The sequence below is a fragment of the Zophobas morio genome, unplaced genomic scaffold (assembly GCF_036711695.1).
Source record: "Zophobas morio isolate AGI-343-1 ecotype UQ-CSIRO unplaced genomic scaffold, CSIRO_AGI_Zmor_V1 ptg000020l, whole genome shotgun sequence".
In the NCBI taxonomy this organism is placed as follows: Eukaryota; Metazoa; Arthropoda; class Insecta; order Coleoptera; family Tenebrionidae; genus Zophobas; species Zophobas morio.
The window spans coordinates 600,848-622,237 of record NW_026972125.1 but is presented as its reverse complement, the minus strand read 5'-3'; the positions used below and the strand labels follow the sequence as shown (position 1 = coordinate 622,237).

The 21,390-nt window shown below is 34.6% G+C and overlaps 1 protein-coding gene across 1 annotated transcript; it reads left to right on the top strand.

Moving 5' to 3' along the window:
• The first annotated feature begins 135 nt into the window (after positions 1-135).
• Positions 136-18,443, top strand: LOC135131368 (cilia- and flagella-associated protein 52). The gene is made up of 7 exons (XM_064059049.1): positions 136-327; positions 374-573; positions 9,468-10,163; positions 10,213-10,388; positions 17,106-17,400; positions 17,448-17,856; positions 17,902-18,443. The coding sequence occupies exons 1-7, from the start codon at positions 249-251 to the stop codon at positions 18,438-18,440; spliced, it is 2,394 nt and encodes a 797-aa protein (XP_063915119.1). The 5' UTR covers positions 136-248; the 3' UTR covers positions 18,441-18,443.
• Positions 18,444-21,390: the final 2,947 nt, after the last annotated feature.

Genomic DNA, 21,390 nt, shown 5'->3' with positions numbered 1-21,390 from the left:
TATGCTGTGGATAGATGGCGCTGATCAAAGCGCCAATTATAAATTCATAAATGTATAGTGGGTTGCAGACCATTCATAAACCCTCCACCCTCACTTTACAAACCCCTAACAATTAATCAAATGATAACAGCTGCATTGACCAAACACTCAAACTTCTCGCCATAACAACGCTTTGTCACATTTCGATTATTTTCAGTCGTTTTCTGTCAAAACATTCATAAACCCCGATTCGAAAACCTAATTTGACAATGGCTGACGGAGATTTAGAAGACATTTTAGACGGAAATGTAAATTTTTTGGAAATAAAGGGAATCATAGGATTTGATGGTACGTTAAAATTGCAGTGAAACGCTTTGAAAATACCAAATTTCAGGAACAACAATTAAGGGATTCGTTATTCATCCTGACGAAAAACATGTAATTTATCCACTGGGCAACAAAGTGACCATCCAGAACTGGAGCACCAAGGCGCAGGTGTTTCTTAGCGGACACACAAATACTATTTCGGCAATTGATGTCTCCAGGTCGGGGAAGTACATTGCCAGCGGCCAAATTAACCATATTGGATTTAAGGCAAGAGATTTTGTGTATTTTAACCATAACAATTTTTACATGAATTAGAAATAATAAAAAAAAAATTGATTGCGACATTTGAATTGATTAACAAAATTATAGCGGACGTTTTCGATTAGGTCAGGTCAGGTCAAATTAGTAAAATATGCCAGTTTTTGGGTTTTTTCAAAAAAATGTGTATAGACCCCGAATTTTGACTCGGGACCTTAAATACACCATATTTTTGGATTCAGCGTGACGAAATCTACATACCAGAATATTTCAGGCATTTTTTGGCACCTTTTCCGCAAGTAAAAAATTCTCAATATAAAAATTCCTCTTATAAAATTTCTGCCCATTTTCGACCATTTTCGAAATTCAACTAAAGACATTTTCTTATAGATTAGGACTTACAAAAGTTACTTTCAGTTTCATTTCTTCCATAAATCTTGCCATTTTCCCGAAATTTTCAATTGAAATAATGCAATTTTCAAGATTTTCAAAAAAATAGGTTTCTAAGCCGAATACTTCCAAAATGTTGACCCAGGACCTCACACACGTTATATTTTTGGAATCAACGCGTCGAAATCTAAATCTCAGAATTTTTATAGAAATTTTTCTGCAAGTTTTTCAAAAGCAAAATTTCTCAATACCCGCCCCTTATGAAAATTTCTACCCATTTTTGACCATTTTCGAAATTTAACTAAAGACATTTTGTTATAGATTTGGACCTACAAAAGTTACTTCGGGTTCCATTTCTTCCATAACTCTTGCCATTTTCCGGGAATTTTCAATTGAAATAATGCGATTTTTAAGATTTTCCAAAAAAATAGGTTTCCAAGCCTAATAATTCCAAAATGTTGACCCAGGACCTCACACACGTTATATTTTTGGAATGAACGCGTCGAAATCTACATCTCAGAATTTTTGTAGAATTTTTTCTGCAAGTTTTTTAAGAGCAAAATTTCTCAATACCCGCCCCTTACGAAAATTTCTACCCATTTTTGACCATTTTCGAAATTTAACTAAACACATTTTGTTATAGATTTGGACATACAAAAATTACTTTCGGTTCCATTTCTTCCATAACTCTTGCCATTTTCCCGTAATTTTCAATTGAAATAAGGCAATTTTTAAGATTTTCCAAAAAAATACGTTTCCAAGCCGGATATTTCCAAAATGTTAATCTGGAACCTCACACACGTTATATTTTTGGAATCAACGCGTCGAAATCTACATCTCAGAATTTTTATAGAAATTTTTCTGCAACTTTTTCAAAAGCAAAATTTCTCAAAAATGAAAATTTCAACCCATTTTTGACCATTTTCGAAATTTAACTAAAGACATTTTCTTCTAGATTTAGGCCTACAAAATTTACTTTCCGTTCAATTTCTTCGATAACTCTGGCCATTTTCCCGGAATCTTTAATTGAAATAAGGCAATTTTTAAAATTTTCCAAAAAAATAGGTTTCCAAGCCGAATATTTCCAAAATGTTAACCTGGAATCTCACACACGTTATATTTTTGGAATCAACACGTCGAAATCTACATCTCAGAATTTTTATAGAAATTTTTGTGGAACTTTTTCAAAAGCAAAATTTCTCAATACCCGTCGTTTATGAAAATTTCCACCCATTTTCGACTATTTTCGAAATTCAGCTAAAGACATTTTCTTATAGTTTTAGACCTACAAAAGTTACTTTCCGTTCCATTTCTTCCATAACTGTGGCCATTTTCCCGGAATCTTTAATTGAAATAAGGCAATTTTTAAGATTTTCCGCAAAAATACGTTTCCAAGCCGAATATTTCCAAAATGTTAACCTGGAACTTCACATACGTTATATTTTTGAAATCAACGCGTCGAAATCTACATCTCACAATTTTTATACAAATTTTTCTGGAACTTTTCCAAAAGCAAAATTTCTCAATACACTTCCTTTATGAAAATTTCCACTCATTTTCGATTATTTTCGAAATTAAACTAAATACATTTTTTTATAGATTTAGACCTACAAAAGTTACTTTCCGTTCCATTTCTTCCATAACTCTGGCCATTTTCCCGGAATCTTTAATTGAAATAAGGCAGTTTTTAAGATTTTCCAAAAAAATACGTTTCCAAGCCGATTATTTCCAAAATGTCAATCTGGAACTTCACACACGTTATATTTTTGGAATCAACGCGTCGAAATCTACATTTCAGAATTTTTATTGAAATTTTACAGCAACTTTTTCAAAAGCAAAATTTCTCAATACTCGTCCTTAATGAAAATTTCCACCCATTTTCGACTATTTTCGAAATTCAAATAAAGACATTTTCTTATACATTTAGACCTACAAAAGTTACTTTCCGTTCCATTTCTTCCATAATTCTGGCCATTTTCCGGGAATCTTTAATTGAAATAAGGCAATTTTTAAGATTTTCCAAAAAAATACGTTTCCAAGCCGAATATTTCCAAAACGTTAATCTAGAACCTCACACACGTTGTATTTTTGAAATCAACGCGTCGAAATCTACATCTCAGAATGTTTATAGAAATTTTTCTGGAACGTTTTCAAAAGCAAAATTTCTCCATACTCGTCCTTCGAAAAAATTTCCACCCATTTTCGACTATTTTCGAAATTCAACCAAAGACATTTTCTTATAGATTTATTTAGACCTACAAAACTTACTTTAGGTTCCATTTCTTCCATAATCTCTGGCCATTATCCCGGAATCTTTAATTGAAATAAGGCAATTTTTAAGATTATCAAAAAAAAATACGTTTTCAAGCCGAATATTTCCAAAATGTTAACCTGGAACCTCACACACGTTATATTTTTGGAATCAACGCGTCGAAATCTGCAAAATTTCTCAATACCCGTCTTTTATAAAAATTTCCACCCAATTTCGTCTATTTTCGAAATTCAACTAAAGACATTTTCTTATAGATTTAGACCTACAAAAGTTACTTTCCGTTCCATTTCTTCCATAACTCTGGCCATTTTCCCGGAATCTTTAATTGAAATAAGGCAATTTATAAGATTTTCCAAAAAAATGCTTTTCCAAGCCGAATATTTCCAAAATGTTAATCTGGAACTTCACACACGTTATCTTTTTGGAATCAACGCGTCGAAATGTACATCTCAGAATTTATATAGAAATATTTCTGGAACTTTTCCAAAAGCAAAATTTCTCAATACCCGTCTTTTATGAAAATTTTCACCCATTTTCGTCTATTTTCGAAATTCAACTAAAGACATTTTCTTATAGATTTAGACCTACAAAAGATACTTTCCGTTCCATTTCTTCCATAACTCTAGCCATTTTCCCGGAATCTTAAATTGAAATAAGGCAATTTATAAGATTTTCCAAAAAAATGCTTTTCCAAGCCGAATATTTCCAAAATGTTAATCAGGAACCTCACACACGTTATCTTTTTGGAATCAACGCGTCGAAATGTACATCTCAGAATTTTTATAGAAATTTTTCTGGAACGTTTTCCAAAGCAAAATTTCTCCATATATACTCGTCCTTTGAAAAAATTTCCACCCATTTTCGACTATTTTCGAAATTCAACCAAAGACATTTTCTTATAGATTTATTTAGACCTACAAAACTTACTTTAGGTTCTATTTCTTCCATAACTCTGGCCATTTTCCCGGAATCTTTAATTGAAATAAGGCAATTTTTAAGATTTTCCAAAAAAATACGTTTCCAAGCCGAATATTTCGAAAATATTAATCTGGAACCTCACACACGTTATATTTTTGGAATCAACGCGTCGAAATCTACATTTCACAATTTTTATACAAATTTTCCTGGAACTTTTCCAAAAGCAAAATTTCTCAATACCCTTCCTTTATGAAAATTTCCACTCATTTTCGATTATTTTCGAAATTAAACTAAAGACATTTTTTTATAGATTTAGACCTACAAAAGTTACTTTCCGTTCCATTTCTTCCATAACTGTGACCATTTTCCCGGAATATTTTATTGAAATAAGGCAATTTTTAAAATTTTCCAAAAAAATACGTTTCCAAGCCAATATTTCCAAAATGTTAACCTGGAATCTCACACACGTTATATTTTTGGAATCAACACGTCGAAATCTACATCTCAGAATTTTTATAGAAATTTTTCTGGAACTTTTCCAAAAGCAAAATTTCTCAATACCCGTCTTTTATGAAAATTTTCACCCATTTTCGACTATTTTCGAAATTCAACTAAAGACATTTTCTTATAGATTCAGACCTACAAAAGTTACTTTCCGTTGCATTTCTTCCATAACTCTGGCCATTTTCCCGGAATCGTTAACTGAAATAAGGCAATTTTTAAGATTTTACAAAAAAATACGTTTCCAAGCCGAATATTTCCAAAATGTTAACCTGGAATCTCACACACGTCATATTTTTGGACTCAACGCGTCGAAATCTACATTTCACAATTTTTATACAAATTTTTCTGCAACTTTTTCAAAAGCAAAATTTCTCAATATCCTTCCTTTATGAAAATTTCCACCCATTTTCGACTATTTTCGAAATTCAACTAAAGACATTTTCTTATAGATTTAGACCTACAAAAGTTACTTTCCGTTCCATTTCTTCTATAACTCTGGCCATTTTCCCGGAATCTTTAATTGAAATAAGGCAATTTTTAAGATTTTCCAAAAAAATGCGTTTCCAAGCCGAATATTTCCAAAATGTTAATCTGCAACCTCACACACGTTATATTTTTGGAATCAACGCAACGAAATCTACATCTCAGAATTTTTATAGAAATTTTTCTGCAACTTTTTCAAAAGCAATATTTCTCAATACCCGTCTTTTATGAAAATTTCCACCCATTTTCGACCATTTTCGAAATTCAACTAAAACCATTTTCTTATAAATTTAGACCTACAAAAGTTACTTTCCGTTCCATTTCTTTCATAATTCTGGCCATTTTCCCGGAATCTTTAATTGAAATAAGGCAATTTTTAAGATTTTCCAAAAAAATACGTTTCCAAGCCGAATATTTCCAAAATGTTAATCTGGAACCTCACAGACGTTATATTTTTGAAATCAACGCGTCGAAATCTACATCTCAGAATGTTTATAGAAATTTTTCTGGAACGTTTTCAAAAGCAAAATTTCTCCATACTCGTCCTTCGAAAAAATTTCCACCCATTTTCGACTATTTTCGAAATTCAACCAAAGACATTTTCTTATAGATTTATTTAGACCTACAAAACTTACTTTAGGTTCCATTTCTTCCATAACTCTGGCCATTATCCCGGAATCTTTAATTGAAATAAGGCAATTTTTAAGATTATCAAAAAAAATACGTTTTCAAGCCGAATATTTCCAAAATGTTAACCTGGAACCTCACACACGTTATATTTTTGGAATCAACGCGTCGAAATCTGCAAAATTTCTCAATACCCGTCTTTTATAAAAATTTCCACCCAATTTCGTCTATTTTCGAAATTCAACTAAAGACATTTTCTTATAGATTTAGACCTACAAAAGTTACTTTCCGTTCCATTTCTTCCATAACTCTGGCCATTTTCCCGGAATCTTTAATTGAAATAAAGCAATTTATAAGATTTTCCAAAAAAATGCTTTTCCAAGCCGAATATTTCCAAAATGTTAATCTGGAACTTCACACACGTTATCTTTTTGGAATCAACGCGTCGAAATGTACATCTCAGAATTTATATAGAAATATTTCTGGAACTTTTCCAAAAGCAAAATTTCTCAATACCCGTCTTTTATGAAAATTTTCACCCATTTTCGTCTATTTTCGAAATTCAACTAAAGACATTTTCTTATAGATTTAGACCTACAAAAGATACTTTCCGTTCCATTTCTTCCATAACTCTAGCCATTTTCCCGGAATCTTTAATTGAAATAAGGCAATTTATAAGATTTTCCAAAAAAATGCTTTTCCAAGCCGAATATTTCCAAAATGTTAATCTGGAACCTCACACACGTTATCTTTTTGGAATCAACGCGTCGAAATGTACATCTCAGAATTTTTATACAAATTTTTCTGCAACTTTTTCAAAAGCAAAATTTCTCAATACACTTCCTGTATGAAAATTTCCACCCATTTTCGACTATTTTCGAAATTCAACTAAAGACATTTTCTTATAGATTTAGACCTACAAAAGTTACTTTCCGTTCCATTTCTTCCATAACTCTGGCCATTTTCCCGGAATCTTTAATTGAAATAAGGCAATTTTTAAGATTTTCCAAAAAAATGCTTTTCCAAGCCGAATATTTCCAAAATGTTAATCTGGAACCTCACACACGTTATATTTTTGGAATCAACGCATCGAAATCTACACCTCACAATTTTTATAGAAATTTTTCTGGAACTTTTTCAAAAGCAAAATTTTTGAATACCCGTCTTTTATGAAAATTTCCACCCATTTTCGACTATTTTCGAAATTCAACGAAAGACATTTTCTTATAGATTTAGACCTACAAAAGTTACTTTCCGTTCCATTTCTTTCATAATTCTGGCCATTTTCCGGGAATCTTTAATTGAAATAAGGCAATTTTTAAGATTTTCCAAAAAAATACGTTTCCAAGCCGAATATTTCCAAAATGTTAACCTGGAACCTCACACACCTATATTTTTGGTATCAACGCGTCGAAATCTACATCTCACAATTTTTATAGAAATTTTTCTGGAACTTTTTCAAAAGCAAAATTTCTCAATACCCTTCCTTTATGAAAATTTCCACTCATTTTCGATTATTTTCGAAATTAAACTAAAGACTTTTCTTATAGATTTAGATCTACATAAGTTACTTTCCGTTCCATTTCTTCCATATTTCTGGCCATTTTCCCGGAATCTTTAATTGAAATAAGGCAATTTTTAAGATTTTCTAAAAAAATAGGATTCCAAGCCGAATATTTCGAAAATGTTAACCTGGAATCTCACACACGTTATATTTTTGGAATCAACACGTCGAAATTTACATCTCAGAATTTTTATAGAAATTTTTCTGGAACTTTTTCAAAAACAACATTTCTAAATACCCGTCTTTTATGAAAATTTCCACCCGTTTTCGACTATTTTCGAAATTCAACTATAAACATTTTCTTATAGATTTAGACCTACAAAAGTTACTTTCCGTTCCATTTCTTCCATAACTCTGGCCATTATCCCGGAATCTTTAATTGAAATAAGGCAATTTTTAAGATTCTCCAAAAAAATACGTTTCCCAGCCGAATATTTCCAAAACGTTAATCTGGAACCTCACACACGTTATATTTTTGGAATCAACGCGGCGAAATCTACATCTCAGAATTTTTATAGAAATTTTTCTGGAACTGTTCCAAAAGCAAAATTTTTCAAAAATAAAAATTTCTACCCATTTTCGAAATTCAACTAAAGACATTTTTTTATAGATTTGAATCTACAAAAGTTACTTTCGGTTCTATTTCTTCGATAACTCTTGCCATTTTCCCGGAATTTTCAATTAAAATAAGGCGATTTTTAAGATTTTCCAAAAAATAGGTTTCCAAGACGAATACTTCCAAAATGTTGATCTGGGACCTCACACACGTTATATTTTTGGAATGAACGTGTGGAAATCTACATCTCACAATTTTTATAGACATTTTTCTGCAATTTTTTCAAAAGCTAAATTTTTCAAAAATAAAAATTTCTACCCATTTTCGACCAATTTCGAAATTTAACTAAAGACATTTTGTTATAGATTTGAGCCTACAAAAGTTACTTTCGGTTCCATTTCTTCCATAACTCTTGCAATTTTCCCCGAATTTTCAATTGAAATAAAGCAATTTTTAATATTTTCCAAAGAAATAGGTTTCCAAGTTCCAAAATGTTGACCCAGGACCTCACACACGTTATATTTTTGGAATCAACGCGTCGAAATCTACATCTAAGAGTTTTTATAGAAATTTTTCTGCAACTTTTTCAAAAGCCAAATTTCTCAAAAATGAAAATTTCTACCCATTTTCGACCAATTTCGAAATTTAACTAAAGACATTTTGTTATAGATATGGACCTACAAAAGTTACTTTCGGTTCCATTCCTTCCATAACTCTTGCCATTTTCCCGGAATTTTCAATTGAATTAAAGCAATTTTTAAGATTTTCCAAAAAAATAGGTTTCCAAGCCGAATACTTCCAAATTGTTGACCCGGGACCTCACACACGTTATATTTTTGGAATCAACGCGTCGAAATCTACATCTTAGAATTTTTATTGCAGTTTTTCTGCAACTTTTTCAAAAACAAAATTTCTCAATATGAAAATTTCTGCTCATTTTTTATCATTTTCAAAAGACATTTTCTTATAGATTTGGACCTATAAGTTACTTTTGGTTCTATTTCTTCGATAACTCTTGCCATTTTCCCGGAATTTTTAATTAAAATAAGGCAATTTTTAAGATTTTCCAAAAAATAGGTTTCCAAGCCGAATACTTCCAAATTGTTGACCCGGGAACTCACACACGTTATATTTTTGGAATCACCGCGTCGAAATCTATGTATCAAAATTTTTATAAAAGGTTTTTCTGCAACTTTCTCAAAAACAAAATTTCTCAATATGAAAATTTCTGTTCATTTTGGATCATTTTCAAAAGACATTTTCTTATAGATTTGGACCTACAAGTTACTTTTGGTTCTATTTCTTCGATAACTCTTGCCATTTTCCCGGAATTTTCAATTGAAATAAGGTAATTTTTAAGATTTTCCAAAAAAATAGGTTTCCAAGCCTAATAATTCCAAAATGTTGACCCAGGACCTCACACAATTTCGGCCCCTTTTCGACCATTTTCAAAATTCAACCAATGACATTTTGTTGTAGATTTCAACCTCCAGAACTTACTTCTGGCCCCATTTTTTCTATAACAGCTAACATTTTTCCTGACATGAACCAGAACCTACACTACATAACTAACCACTACGTATCCCCAGGCCCGCGTCATCATCTGGGACTTCCACACCCACTCCATCATCTCCCAGCACGAACTCCACAAAGTCCGCGTCGAAGCCGTCACCTTCTCCAGCAACGACAACTACCTCTTCTCCATCGGCGGGCGCGACTGCGGCAACGTGGTCGTGTGGGACGTGGTGGAAAGCCACGTGGTGTGCGGTTCCGCCGCAGCGCACGGCATCCAAGGCGAAGCCACCACCATCCTCAGCATGAACCGGCGTGGGGCCTGTTTCATGACGGGCGGCGACAACCACCTGGCCGTCTGGACCGTGGACAAGGACGCCAGGAAGGTGCACCCCCTGGACGTCAGCATGGGCAAGCTGAAGAGGAGCGTCCTGTGCATGGACGTGAACGAGCGCGACGAGGTCTGCTACTGCGGCACGGCCACCGGGGACATTTTGAAGATCAGGCTGAATTTCAACCACGACATCGACATTCTGATGCCGGCGAAGCACCCGCTGACGGTGGGGTGCTTCACGAAGATCAGTAGGAAGCGGCTGCCGCCGGGCAAGGTGGAGTTGTACAGTTTGGGGGTGAAGTCGATCCGGAGGTTGTTCGCGGGGCCGCTGCTGATTGGGGCGGGGGATGGCACGGTGGAGCTGGTGGAGGAGACCAAGTATGTGGGGGGGAAGGAGGATCCGAGGGTGAAGATGCCGTCGATACCGACGCTGAGAGTCGTGAGTGGTGAGGGGGTGAGTGGGATTTTTGAAAATGGACTCGTTTCAGATGAAAAGTACCTTCGTGTTTGGGGCGGTCACTTCGTTGCAGTTGATGGATAAAGATAGAGTTATTTTGGCGGGGACTGCACACAGCGAGATCTATTTCATTGATATGAAGACCTTCGACACTGAGTTGCTTGTGACTTGTCACACTTCCACGATTTATGACATCGCATTTCCATAGTAAGTAAAACGATTGGTAGAAAGTACAGTCCAATAAATATGCTGTTTTTTGGAAAGTTATAGAATTTGATTTTGCGAAATTTTACACATTTTTGACGTTATCCTAGTGTTGGTTAGTGTTTTACCATGTAGGCGATATTCCTAATGCACATATAAAATTTGATAACAATCGGTTCAGTAGTTTTGGAGATTATAGGTCGATTTATAAACTTGATGCTGACGTTGCTGATCGTCCATGTGATGTTTTTCTTGTTCTTAGAAACTTAAAATATATTTGCAAAGGTGATTTTTTGTAGGGAAATATGGATTTTACAATTAGGCTCCGCCCCTAGGTCTTCATTACTATTTAGATCAGGGCACGTATGGGTGAGGCGTAATCTTTGACTTTAATTTTTCTTAATATACATACATAGTATTCTTTGAATAACTCAGTACTCAAAAACATGTCTTACATGGTAATTTCTTATCGAGAAATAAGAATTTTACAATTAAGCCCGCCCCTCGGCTTACAACGAATAAAAAAAATCATCAGAATTGAGATAGGGCGGGTGGGCGGGGCTTATATTTTGCTTGTTTGTTCTAGTATATGTAGACTTCTTTTCACAACATGAAATTTAAACATGTTTTAACCTTCTTGTTGTGAAAAGATTAATCCATGTATATTAAGAAAAAAAGACAATATATAAGCCCCGCCCACCCGCCCTGTCTCAATTCTGATGATTTTTTTTTTTATTCGTTGTAAGCCGAGGGGCGGAGCTTAATTATAAAATTCTTATTTCTCTACAAGAAATTACCATGTAAGACATGTTTTTTGAGTACTGAGTTACTCAAAGAATGCTATGTATGTATATTAAGAAAAAACTAAAGGATACGTGCCCTGATCTAAGTAGTAATGAAGTTTTCATTCGTTGGTAGACTTTGAGGCGGAGCCTAATTTCAAAATCCATATTTCCATTTTTTTTTTCTAAATACAAGTACCTACGTAGTATTCTTTGAACAACACATTACTCAAAAACATTTTTTTAATTTCTTGTAAAGAAATGTGTTTTGCAGTTAAGCTTGGTTAACGGCGAATAAAAATAATCATCAGAATTGCGATAGGGCGGGTGGGCGGGATTTATATTTTGCTTGTTTGTTCTAGTGTATGTAGACTTCTTTTCACAAGATGAAATTTAAACATGTTTAACTTTCTTGTAGTGAAAAGATTAGTCTATGTATATTAATAAAAAAAGACAAAATATAAGCCCCGCCCACCCGCCCTGTCTCAATTCTGATGTTTTTTTTTTTATTCGTTGTAAGCCGAGGGGCGGAGTTTAATTGTAAAATTCTTATTTCTCTACAAGAAATTACCATGTAAGACATGTTTTTGAGTACTGAGTTAATCAAAGAATACTACGTATGGATATTAAGAAAAAATTAAAGCATATGTGCCCTGATCTAAATAGTAATGAAGTTTTCATTCGTTGGCAGACTTAGCGGCGGAGCCTAATTTCAAAATCCATATTTCCACTTTTTTTTTCTAAATACAAGTACCTACGTAGTATTCTTTGAACAACACATTACTCAAAAACATTTTTTTAATTTCTTGTAAAGAAATGTGTTTTGCAGTTAAGCTCCGCCCCCTTGGTTAACGGCGAATAAAAATAATCATCAGAATAGCGATAGGGTGGGTGGGCGGGCCTTATATTTTGCTTGTTTGTTCTAATATATGTAGACTTCTTTTCACAAAATGAAATTTAAACATATTTTAACTTTCTTGTTGTGAAAAAATTAATCTATGTATATTTAGAAAAAAAAAAACAAAATATAAGCCCCACCCACCCGCCCTATCTCAATTCTGATTATTTTTTTTTATTCGTTGTAAGCCGAGGGGCGGAGCTTAATTGTAAAATTCTTATTTCTCTACAAGAAATTATCACGTAAGACATGTTTTTGAGTAGTGAGTTATTCAAAGAATACTATGTATGGATGTTAAGAAAAAATTAAAGCATACGTGCCCTGATCTAAATAGTAATGAAGTTTTCATTCGTTGGCAGACTTTGAGTCGGAGCCTAATTGCAAAATCCATGTTTCCTTATAAAAATGTACCATTTTAAAAGTGTTTTACGTTTCTAAGAATACAAAAAAGTCATCACAATTGAGATGGGGTGGGCGGGCGGGGTTTATATTTTCCCTTTTTTTCTTAATATAAGTACCTGCGTAATATTCTTTAAACAACATGTTACTCAAAAACAAGTTTATAATTACTTGCAAAGAAATAAATATTTTGCAGTTAAGCTCCGCCCCCTTGGTTCACGGCGAATAAAAAAATCATCAGAATTGCGATAGGGCGGGTGGGTGGGGCTTATATATTGTCTTTTTTTCTTAATATACATGGATTAATCTTTTCACAACAAGAAGGTTAAAACATGTTTAAATTTCATGTTGTGAAAAGAAGTCTACATATACTAGAACAAACAAGCAAACTATAAGCCCCGCCCACCCGCCCTATCGCAATTCTGATGATTTTTTTAGTCGCCGTGAACCAAGGGGGCGGAGCTAACTGCAAAATATTTATTTCTTTACGAGTAATTAAAAACATGTTTTTGAGTAAGGTGTTGTTCAAAGAAAACTACGGAGGCACTTATATTAAGTAAAAAAGGGAAAATATAAACCCCGCCCGCCCACCCCATCTCAATTGTGATGATCTTTTTTTATTCTTAGAAATTTAAAACAGGATCGTTTAAAATCGTACATTTTTATAAGGAAATATGGATTTTGCAATTAGGCTCCGCCTCTAAGTCTGCCAACGAATGAAAACTTCATTACTATTTAGATCAGGGCACGTATGCTTCAATTTTTTCTTAATATACATACATCGTATTCTTTGAATAACTCAGTACTCAAAAATATGTCTTACAAGGTAATTTCTTGTTGAGAAATAAGGATTTTACAATTAAGCTCCGCCCCTCGGCTTACAACGATTAAAAAAAAATCATTAGAATTGAGATAGGGCGGGTGGGCGGGGCTTATATTTTGTTTTATTTTCTTAATATACATAGATTAATCTTTTCATAACAAGAAAGTTAAAACATGTTTAAATTTCATGTTGTGAAAAGAAGTTTACATATATTAGAACAAACAAGCAAAATATAAGCCCCGCCCACCCGCCCTATCGCTATTCTGATGATTATTTTTATTCGCCGTGAACCAAAGGGGCGGAGCTTAACTGCAAAATACTTATTTCTTTATAAGTAATTAAAAACATATTTTTGAGTAACGTGTTGTTCAAAGAATACTACGCAGGTACTTATATTAAGAAAAAAAGGGAAAATATAAACCCCGCCCACTCCATCTCAATTGTGATGATTTTTTTTATTCTTATAAACCTAAAACACGTTTAAAATGGTACATTTTTATAAGGAAATATGGATTTTGCAATTAGGCTCCGCCTCTAAGTCTGCCAACGAATGAAAACTTCATTACTATTTAGATCAGGGCACGTATGCTTTAATTTTTTCTTAATATCCATACATAGTATTCTTTGAACAACCCAGTACTCAAAACCATGTCTTACATGGTAATTTCTTGTAAAGAAATAAAAATTTTACAATTAAGCTCCGCCCCTCGGCTTACAACGAATAAAAAAAAATCGTCAGAATTGAGATAGGGCGGGTGGGCGGGGCTTATATTTTGTCTTTTTTTCTTAACATACATAGATTAATCTTTTCACATCAAGAAAGTTAAAACATGTTTAAATTTCATGTTGTGAAAAGAACTCTACATATATTAGAACAAACAAGCAAAATATAAGCTCCGCCCACCCGCCCTATCGCTATTCTGATGATTATTTTTATTCGCCGTGAACCAAAGGGGCGGAGCTTAACTGCAAAATACTTATTTCTTTATAAGTAATTAAAAACATATTTTTGAGTAACGTGTTGTTCAAAGAATACTACGCAGGTACTTATATTAAGAAAAAAAGGGAAAATATAAACCCCGCCCACTCCATCTCAATTGTGATGATTTTTTTATTCTTATAAACTTAAAACACGTTTAAAATGGTACATTTTTATAAGGAAATATGGATTTTGCAATTAGGCTTCGCCTCTAAGTCTGCCAACGAATGAAAACTTCATTACTATTTAGATCAGGGCACGTATGCTTTAATTTTTTCTTAATATCCATACATAGTATTCTTTTAATAACCCAGTACTCAAAAACATGTCTTACATGGTAATTTCTTGTAGAGAAATAAAAATTTTACAATTAATCTCCGCCCCTCGGCTTACAACGAATAAAAAAAAATCATCAGAATTGAGACAGGGTGGGTGGGCGGGGCTTATATTTCGTCTTTTTTTCTTAATATACATAGATTAATCTTTTCACAACAAGTAAGTTAAAACATGTTTCAATTTCATGTTATGAAAAGAAGTCTACATATACTAGAACAAACAAGCAAAATATAAACCCCGCCCACCCGCCCTATCGCTATTCTGATGATTTTTTTATTCGCCGTGAACCAAGAGGGCGGAGCTTAACTGCAAAATATTTATTTCTTTACGAGTAATTAAAAACATGTTTTTGAGTAGGTACCATGTTGTTCAAAGAATACTGCGTAGATACTTATATTAAAAAAAAAGGGAAAATATAAACCCCGCCCGCCCACCCCATCTCAATTGTGATGACTTTTTTGTATTCTTAGAAACGTAAAACACTTTTAAAATGGTACATTTTTATAAGGAAACATGGATTTTGCAATTAGGCGCCGCCTCTAAGTCTGCCAACGAATGAAAACTTCATTACTATTTAGATCAGGGCACGTATGCTTTAATTTTTTCTTAATATCCATACATAGTATTCTTTTAATGACCCAGTACTCAAAAACATGTCTTACATGGTAATTTCTTGTAGAGAAATAAGAATTTTACAATTAAGCTCCGCCCCTCGGCTTACAACAAATAAAAAAAAAATCATCAGAATTGAGACAGGGCGGGTGGGCGGGACTTATATTTTGTCTTTTTTCTTAATATCCATAGATTAATCTTTTCACAACAACAAAGTTAAAACATGTTTAAATTTCATGTTGTGAAAAGAAGTCTGCATATATTAGGACAAACAAGCAAAATATGAGCCCCGCCCACCCGCCCTATCGCTATTCTGATGATTTTTTATTCGCCGTGAACCAAGAGGGCGGAGCTTAACTGCAAAATATTTATTTCTTTACAAGTAACTAAAATCATGTTTTTAAGTAACGTGTTGTTCAAAGAATATTACGTAGGTACTTATATTAAGAAAAAAGGCAAAATATAAACCCCGCCCGCCCACCCCATCTCAATTGTGATGATTTTTTTTTTATTCTTAGAAACTTAAAACACGTTTAAAATGGTACATTTTTTTAAGGAAATATGGATTTTGCAATTAGACTCCGCCTTTAAGTGTGCCAACGAATGAAAACTTCATTACTATTTAGATCAGGGCACGTACGCTTTAATTTTTTCCTAATATCCATACGCAGTATTCTTTGAATAACTCAGTACTTAAAAACATGTCTTACATGGTAATTTCTTGTAGAGACATAAAAATTTTACAATTAAGCTCCGCCCCTAAGCTTACAACGAATAAAAAAAAATCGTCAGAATTGAGAAAGGGCAGGTGGGCGGGGCTTATATCTTATCTTTTTTTCTTAATATACATAGATTAATCTTCTCACAACAAGAAAGTTAAAACATGTTTAAATTTCATGTTGTGAAAAGAAGTTTACATATATTAGAACAAACAAGCAAAATATAAGCCCCGCCCACCCGCCCTATCGCAATTCTGATGATTTTTTTATTCGCCGTGAATCAAGGGGGTGGAGTTTAACTGCAAAATATTTATTTCTTTACAAGTACCTAATTAAAAACATGTTTTTGAGTAATGTTTAAAGAATACTACGTAGGTACTTATATTAAGAAAAAAAGGGAAACACGTTTAAATTTCTGTTACATTTCTATAAGGAAATATGGATTTTGCATTAGGCTCCGCCCCTACGTCTGACAACGAATGAAAATTTCATTACTATTTAGATCAGAAGACGTATGGGTGGGGCTTAATCTTTGGATTTAATTTTTTCTTAATATACATAGATACATAGTATTCTTTGAATAACTCGGTACTCAAAAACGTGTCTTACATGGTAATTTCTTGTAGAGAAATAGGGATTTTACAGTTAAGCTCCGCCCCTCGGCTTATGACGAATAAAAAAAAGTGACCAGAATTGGGACAGGGCGGGTGGGCGGGGCTAATATTTTGTCCCTTTTCTTAATATACTAAGCCGTCTTTTCAGAACAAGACACTACAACATGTTTAAAATGGTAAATTCTTGTACACAAATATGAATCTTGCAATTAAGCCCTACCCCTCGATCTGACAACGAATGAAAAATTCATCACAATTGACAATTCAGATGGGGACGGGTATGGGTGGCTCCTAATCTTTGGCTTTATTTTTTTCTTAATACACCTAGTATTCTTTGAACAACACGATACTCAAAAACATGTTTTTAATTTCTCGTAGAGAAATAGGATTTTGCAGTTAAGCTCCGCCCTATTGACTCACGACGAATAAAAAAATCATCACAATTAAGACAGGGTGGGTGGACGGGTCAACATTTTGCCTTAAAAGCAACGTCAGCGGAAACTTATTTTTCAAGAAGTAAAAATAACCTAAAATCAATCGTACTAATTCTCCTTGAAGCGACTTCTCCGAAGTGTTTGCCACCGCCGGCCAAAACGAAGTCCGCGTCTGGTCTATCAGAACCCTCCAAGAACTCCTCCGGATCTACGTCCAGAACTTCAGCGCCTCGAGTGTCGTTTTCGCGCACGACGGAAAATCAATTCTGACAGCTTGGAACGACGGTATCATCAGGTCCTTCACGCCCTTAACCGGAAAACTGATCTACGCTATACTCAATGCCCACAATAAAGGAGTGTCGGCCCTTGCCACTAACCACTCGGGGAACCTTATAGTTAGCGGAGGCTGCGAGGGTCAGGTAGGACCACCACCACGTCACTCGATTCGAACTAATTGGTGATTTAGGTACGCATGTGGGCTATTTCGCCCTACCGTCAGCAGCTCATTTGTACCTTGAAAGAGCACAAAGCTCCGGTGTCTGCTGTCGATATTAATAAAGCGGGTACTGAAGCGGTGAGCGCTAGTACCGACGGTACTTGCATCATCTGGGATTTGGTGCGGCAGTGTCGCCGGCATATCATGTTTGGTACGACTCTCTTCATGTGTGCTCGGTATTTCCCTACCGATGTGCAGATTCTAACGGGTGGTTCCGACCGGAAGCTGTCCTACTGGGAGGTTCTAGATGGTACTTTGGTTCGTGAAGTGGAAGGTTCATCATCGGGGGCGATCAACGCGCTTGATATTTCCGAAGATGGGAAAGTGTTTGTGACGGGAGGCAATGACCAAATTGTCAAATTGTGGGACTACCAGCTAGGTAACTACCAATCTAGATCTTGCATAGTTAAAGTACTTGTTACAGGAATCACTACACACATCGGGGAAGGACACTCAGCGGTGATTACAGCGGCACGGTTCAGTCCTGACCAAAAAAATATCGTCACGACGAGTGGGTCGGGGAGTATTTTCATCTGGAAGTGCCCGGAGGACATGGTTAAGGAGACGAAGGATGAAGAACCACCAGCTGAAGCGCCGGAAAAAGGTGTGAGTAAAGAAGAGACGATTCAGGATTTGCCCACAGAGAGGAGTGAGAAGAGTGTTAAGCAAAAGGCGGTGTGTACGTGTCCTTGTACGAAGAGAGTGGCGAGAGTTTGTGGCAACGTGGTTGAAAAGCCTGAAGTACCGGTGGGTGGGGTTGGAGATGGGGACAACGTGAAGAGTCCTGAAGTTAAAGCAAGCCCGAAAAGTGAGACACATGATGCTGCGAAGTGTGCTAGTAATGGTACTCCTAAGGGTACTAATAATAATAGTCCTAAGGGTGTTAATAATGGTACTCCTAAAAGTACTAGCGGCAATGGAAACAAAACTCCGTCAGTGAAAGGATCGGGAAAGAAAACTTGATTCTTTCCATTGTACATGTTATATTTACTTCAAATATTTTTTTACAATAAAGTATTTGCAATAGCGACTACTACTGTATGTAGAGAGTTAAATTAAAGTCATCATTTACCATTGTCTCAATTACAGAGAGGTTCTTGGCATGCGCTATAATAAAATTTGTAGGTGTCTTTTTTCATGTATGGTCCTAGAGATTCTTAATTCACTTCTTTCAACTATGTACTTCAAAAACAAAAGACAAAGTGTGGTCTAGATTCTTTCAAATGACTTCAAAAATAAGGCGCGATCCCAACGATTCCTTCAAACTACTTCATAAACCAGACACAAGGGATCTCCGAAATTCTTTCAAACTACTTCAAAAATCAGACAAAATTGTCCCCGAGATTCTTTCAAACTACTTCAAGAACAAAACACAAGGTGTTCCCGAAATTCTTTCGACTACTTCAAAAACCAGACGAAACCGATCCCCGAGATTCTTTCAAACTATTTCACAAGTAAGGCAAGCGTTTTTCGAATTTTTTTCAAACTTCTTTAAAAACCAGCCATAAGGAGTCTCCGAGATTCTTTCAAATTACTTCAAAAAGCAGACACAATGGGCAGGGTTACCAAAATCATATATTTTCTCCCAAATTTTGGGGATGTTAACAAATTCATGGTTATTTAATAAAAATCCACATTTGTATCACAGTTTAAGATATCACTTCTCCTATAACGTGCACAAAAATTGAAAATTGAGGACAGATTTTTGTAATCTGTAATCATTTACTTTTTGTTTTAATTTAAATTTCCTGGAAAATTTTAATTTTAGCGAATGTGAGCTTTATTTTGGGCGAATTTCGGGTTTGGAGTGGGGGAGTGGCAACTCTGACAAAGGATCGTAGATTCTCTCAAAATGGATCCCCGAAATTATTTCAAACTACTTCAAAAACCAAATACTAGAGGTCTCCGACATTTTTTCAAACTACATACTTCAAAAACAAAACAAAAGGAGTTCCCGAGATCGTTCAAATTACTTCAAAAACCAGACACAAAGGCCCTCCAAGAATCTTGCAAAATACTTCAAAAACAAAGCAAAACAAAAGGGATTCACGTGATTATTTAAACCTACTTCCCCGAGATTTTTTCGAACTACTTCAAAAACCCCGACACAAAGAAGTTCCCGAGATTCTTTAAAACTACTTAAAAAAGCAGACGAAGGATACCGAAGATTCTTTAAAACTACTTCAAGAAAAAAAAAAGGTCTTGATATTCTTCCAAACTACTTCATAAACCAAAAACCACGGACAAAGGATCTCCAGATTCGTTTAAACTACTTCAAAAACCAGGTACAAGAGATCCCAAGATTCTTTCAAATTACTTCAAAAACAGAACAAAAATGGTCCCCGAGATCCTTTTAAATTACTCAGAAACCAGACAAGGGATCCCAAAGATTCTTTATTTCAAACTATTTATAAAACAAAAAAGAAGTCTTGATATTCTTTCAAACTACTTCATAAACCAGGCGCAAAGGATTTCCAAGATTCTTTCAAACTACTTCAAAACCCAGGGAAAAGAGATTCCCGAGATTCTTTCAACCCACTTCAAAAATCAGACACAAATGATCCCAGAGATTCATTCAAACTACTTCAAAAACCCCGACACAAAGAGGTCCTCGAGATTCTTCGAAGATTCTTTAAAACTACTTTAAGAATAAAAAAAAGTTCTTGATATTCTTCCAAACTACTTAATAAACCAAAAACCACGGACAAAGGATCTCCAGATTCTTTTTAACTACTTCAAAAACCAGGTACAAGGGATCCCAAGATTCTTTCAAATTACTTCAAAAACAGAACAAAAATGGTCCTCGAAATCCTTTTAAATTACTCAGAAACCAGACAAGGGATCCCAAAGATTCTTTATTTCAAACTATTTATAAAACAAAAAAGAAGTCTTGATATTCTTTCAAACTACTTCATAAACCAGGCGCAAAGATTCTTTCAAACCACTTCAAAACCCAGGGAAAAGAGATTCCCGAGATTCTTTCAACCCACTTCAAAAATCAGACACAAATGATCCCATAGATTCATTCAAACTACTTCAAAAACCCCGAAACAAAGAGGTCCTCGAGTTCTTCGAAGATTCTTTAAAACTACTTTAAGAACAAAAAAAAGGTCCTGATATTCTTCCAAACTACTTCATAAACCAAAAATCGCGGACAAAGGATCTCCAGATTCTTTTAAACTACTTCAAAGACCAGGTACAAGGGATCCCAAGATTCTTTCAAATTACTTCAAAAACAGAACAGAAATGGTCCCCGAGATCCTTTTAAATTACTCAGAAACCAGACAAGGGATCCCAAAGATTCTTTATTTCAAACTATTTAAAAAACAAAAAAGAAGTCTTGATATTCTTTCAAACTACTTCATAAACCAGGCGCAAAGGATTTCCAAGATTCTTTCAAACTACTTCAAAACTCAAGGAAAAGAGATCCCCGAGATTCTTTCAATCCACTTCAAAAATCAGACACAAGTGATCCCAGAGATTCATTCAAACTACTTCAAAAACCAGGCATAAAGAAGAGTCCCCGAGATTTTTTCGAACTACTTAAAAAACCCCGACATAAAGAGGTCCTCGAGATTCTTTAAAACTACTTCAAAAAGAAGACGAAGGTTGCCAAAGATTCTTTAAAACTACTTCAAGAACAAAAAAAAGGTCCTGATATTCTTCCAAACTACTTCATAAACCAAAAATCGCGGACAAAGGATCTCCAGATTCTTTCAAACTACTTCAAAAACCAGGTACAAGGGATCCCAAGATTCTTTCAAATTACTTCAAAAACAGAACAGAAATGGTCCCCGAGATCCTTTTAAATTACTCAGAAACCAGACAAGGGATCCCAAAGATTCTTTATTTCAAACTACATATTTAAAAAACAAAAAAGAAGTTTTGATATTCTTTCAAACTACTTCATAAA

What these genes read in the sequence shown, in the direction of transcription:
- LOC135131368 (XM_064059049.1), top strand. Translation starts at nt 249, where the DNA reads ATGGCTGACGGAGATTTAGAAGACATTTTAGACGGAAATGTAAATTTT. An exon ending in GGGAATCATAGGATTTGATG is followed by an intron (nt 328 to 373) that starts GTACGTTAAAAT and finishes ACCAAATTTCAG; the next exon opens with GAACAACAATTAAGGGATTC. An exon ending in TTAACCATATTGGATTTAAG is followed by an intron (nt 574 to 9,467) that starts GCAAGAGATTTT and finishes ACGTATCCCCAG; the next exon opens with GCCCGCGTCATCATCTGGGA.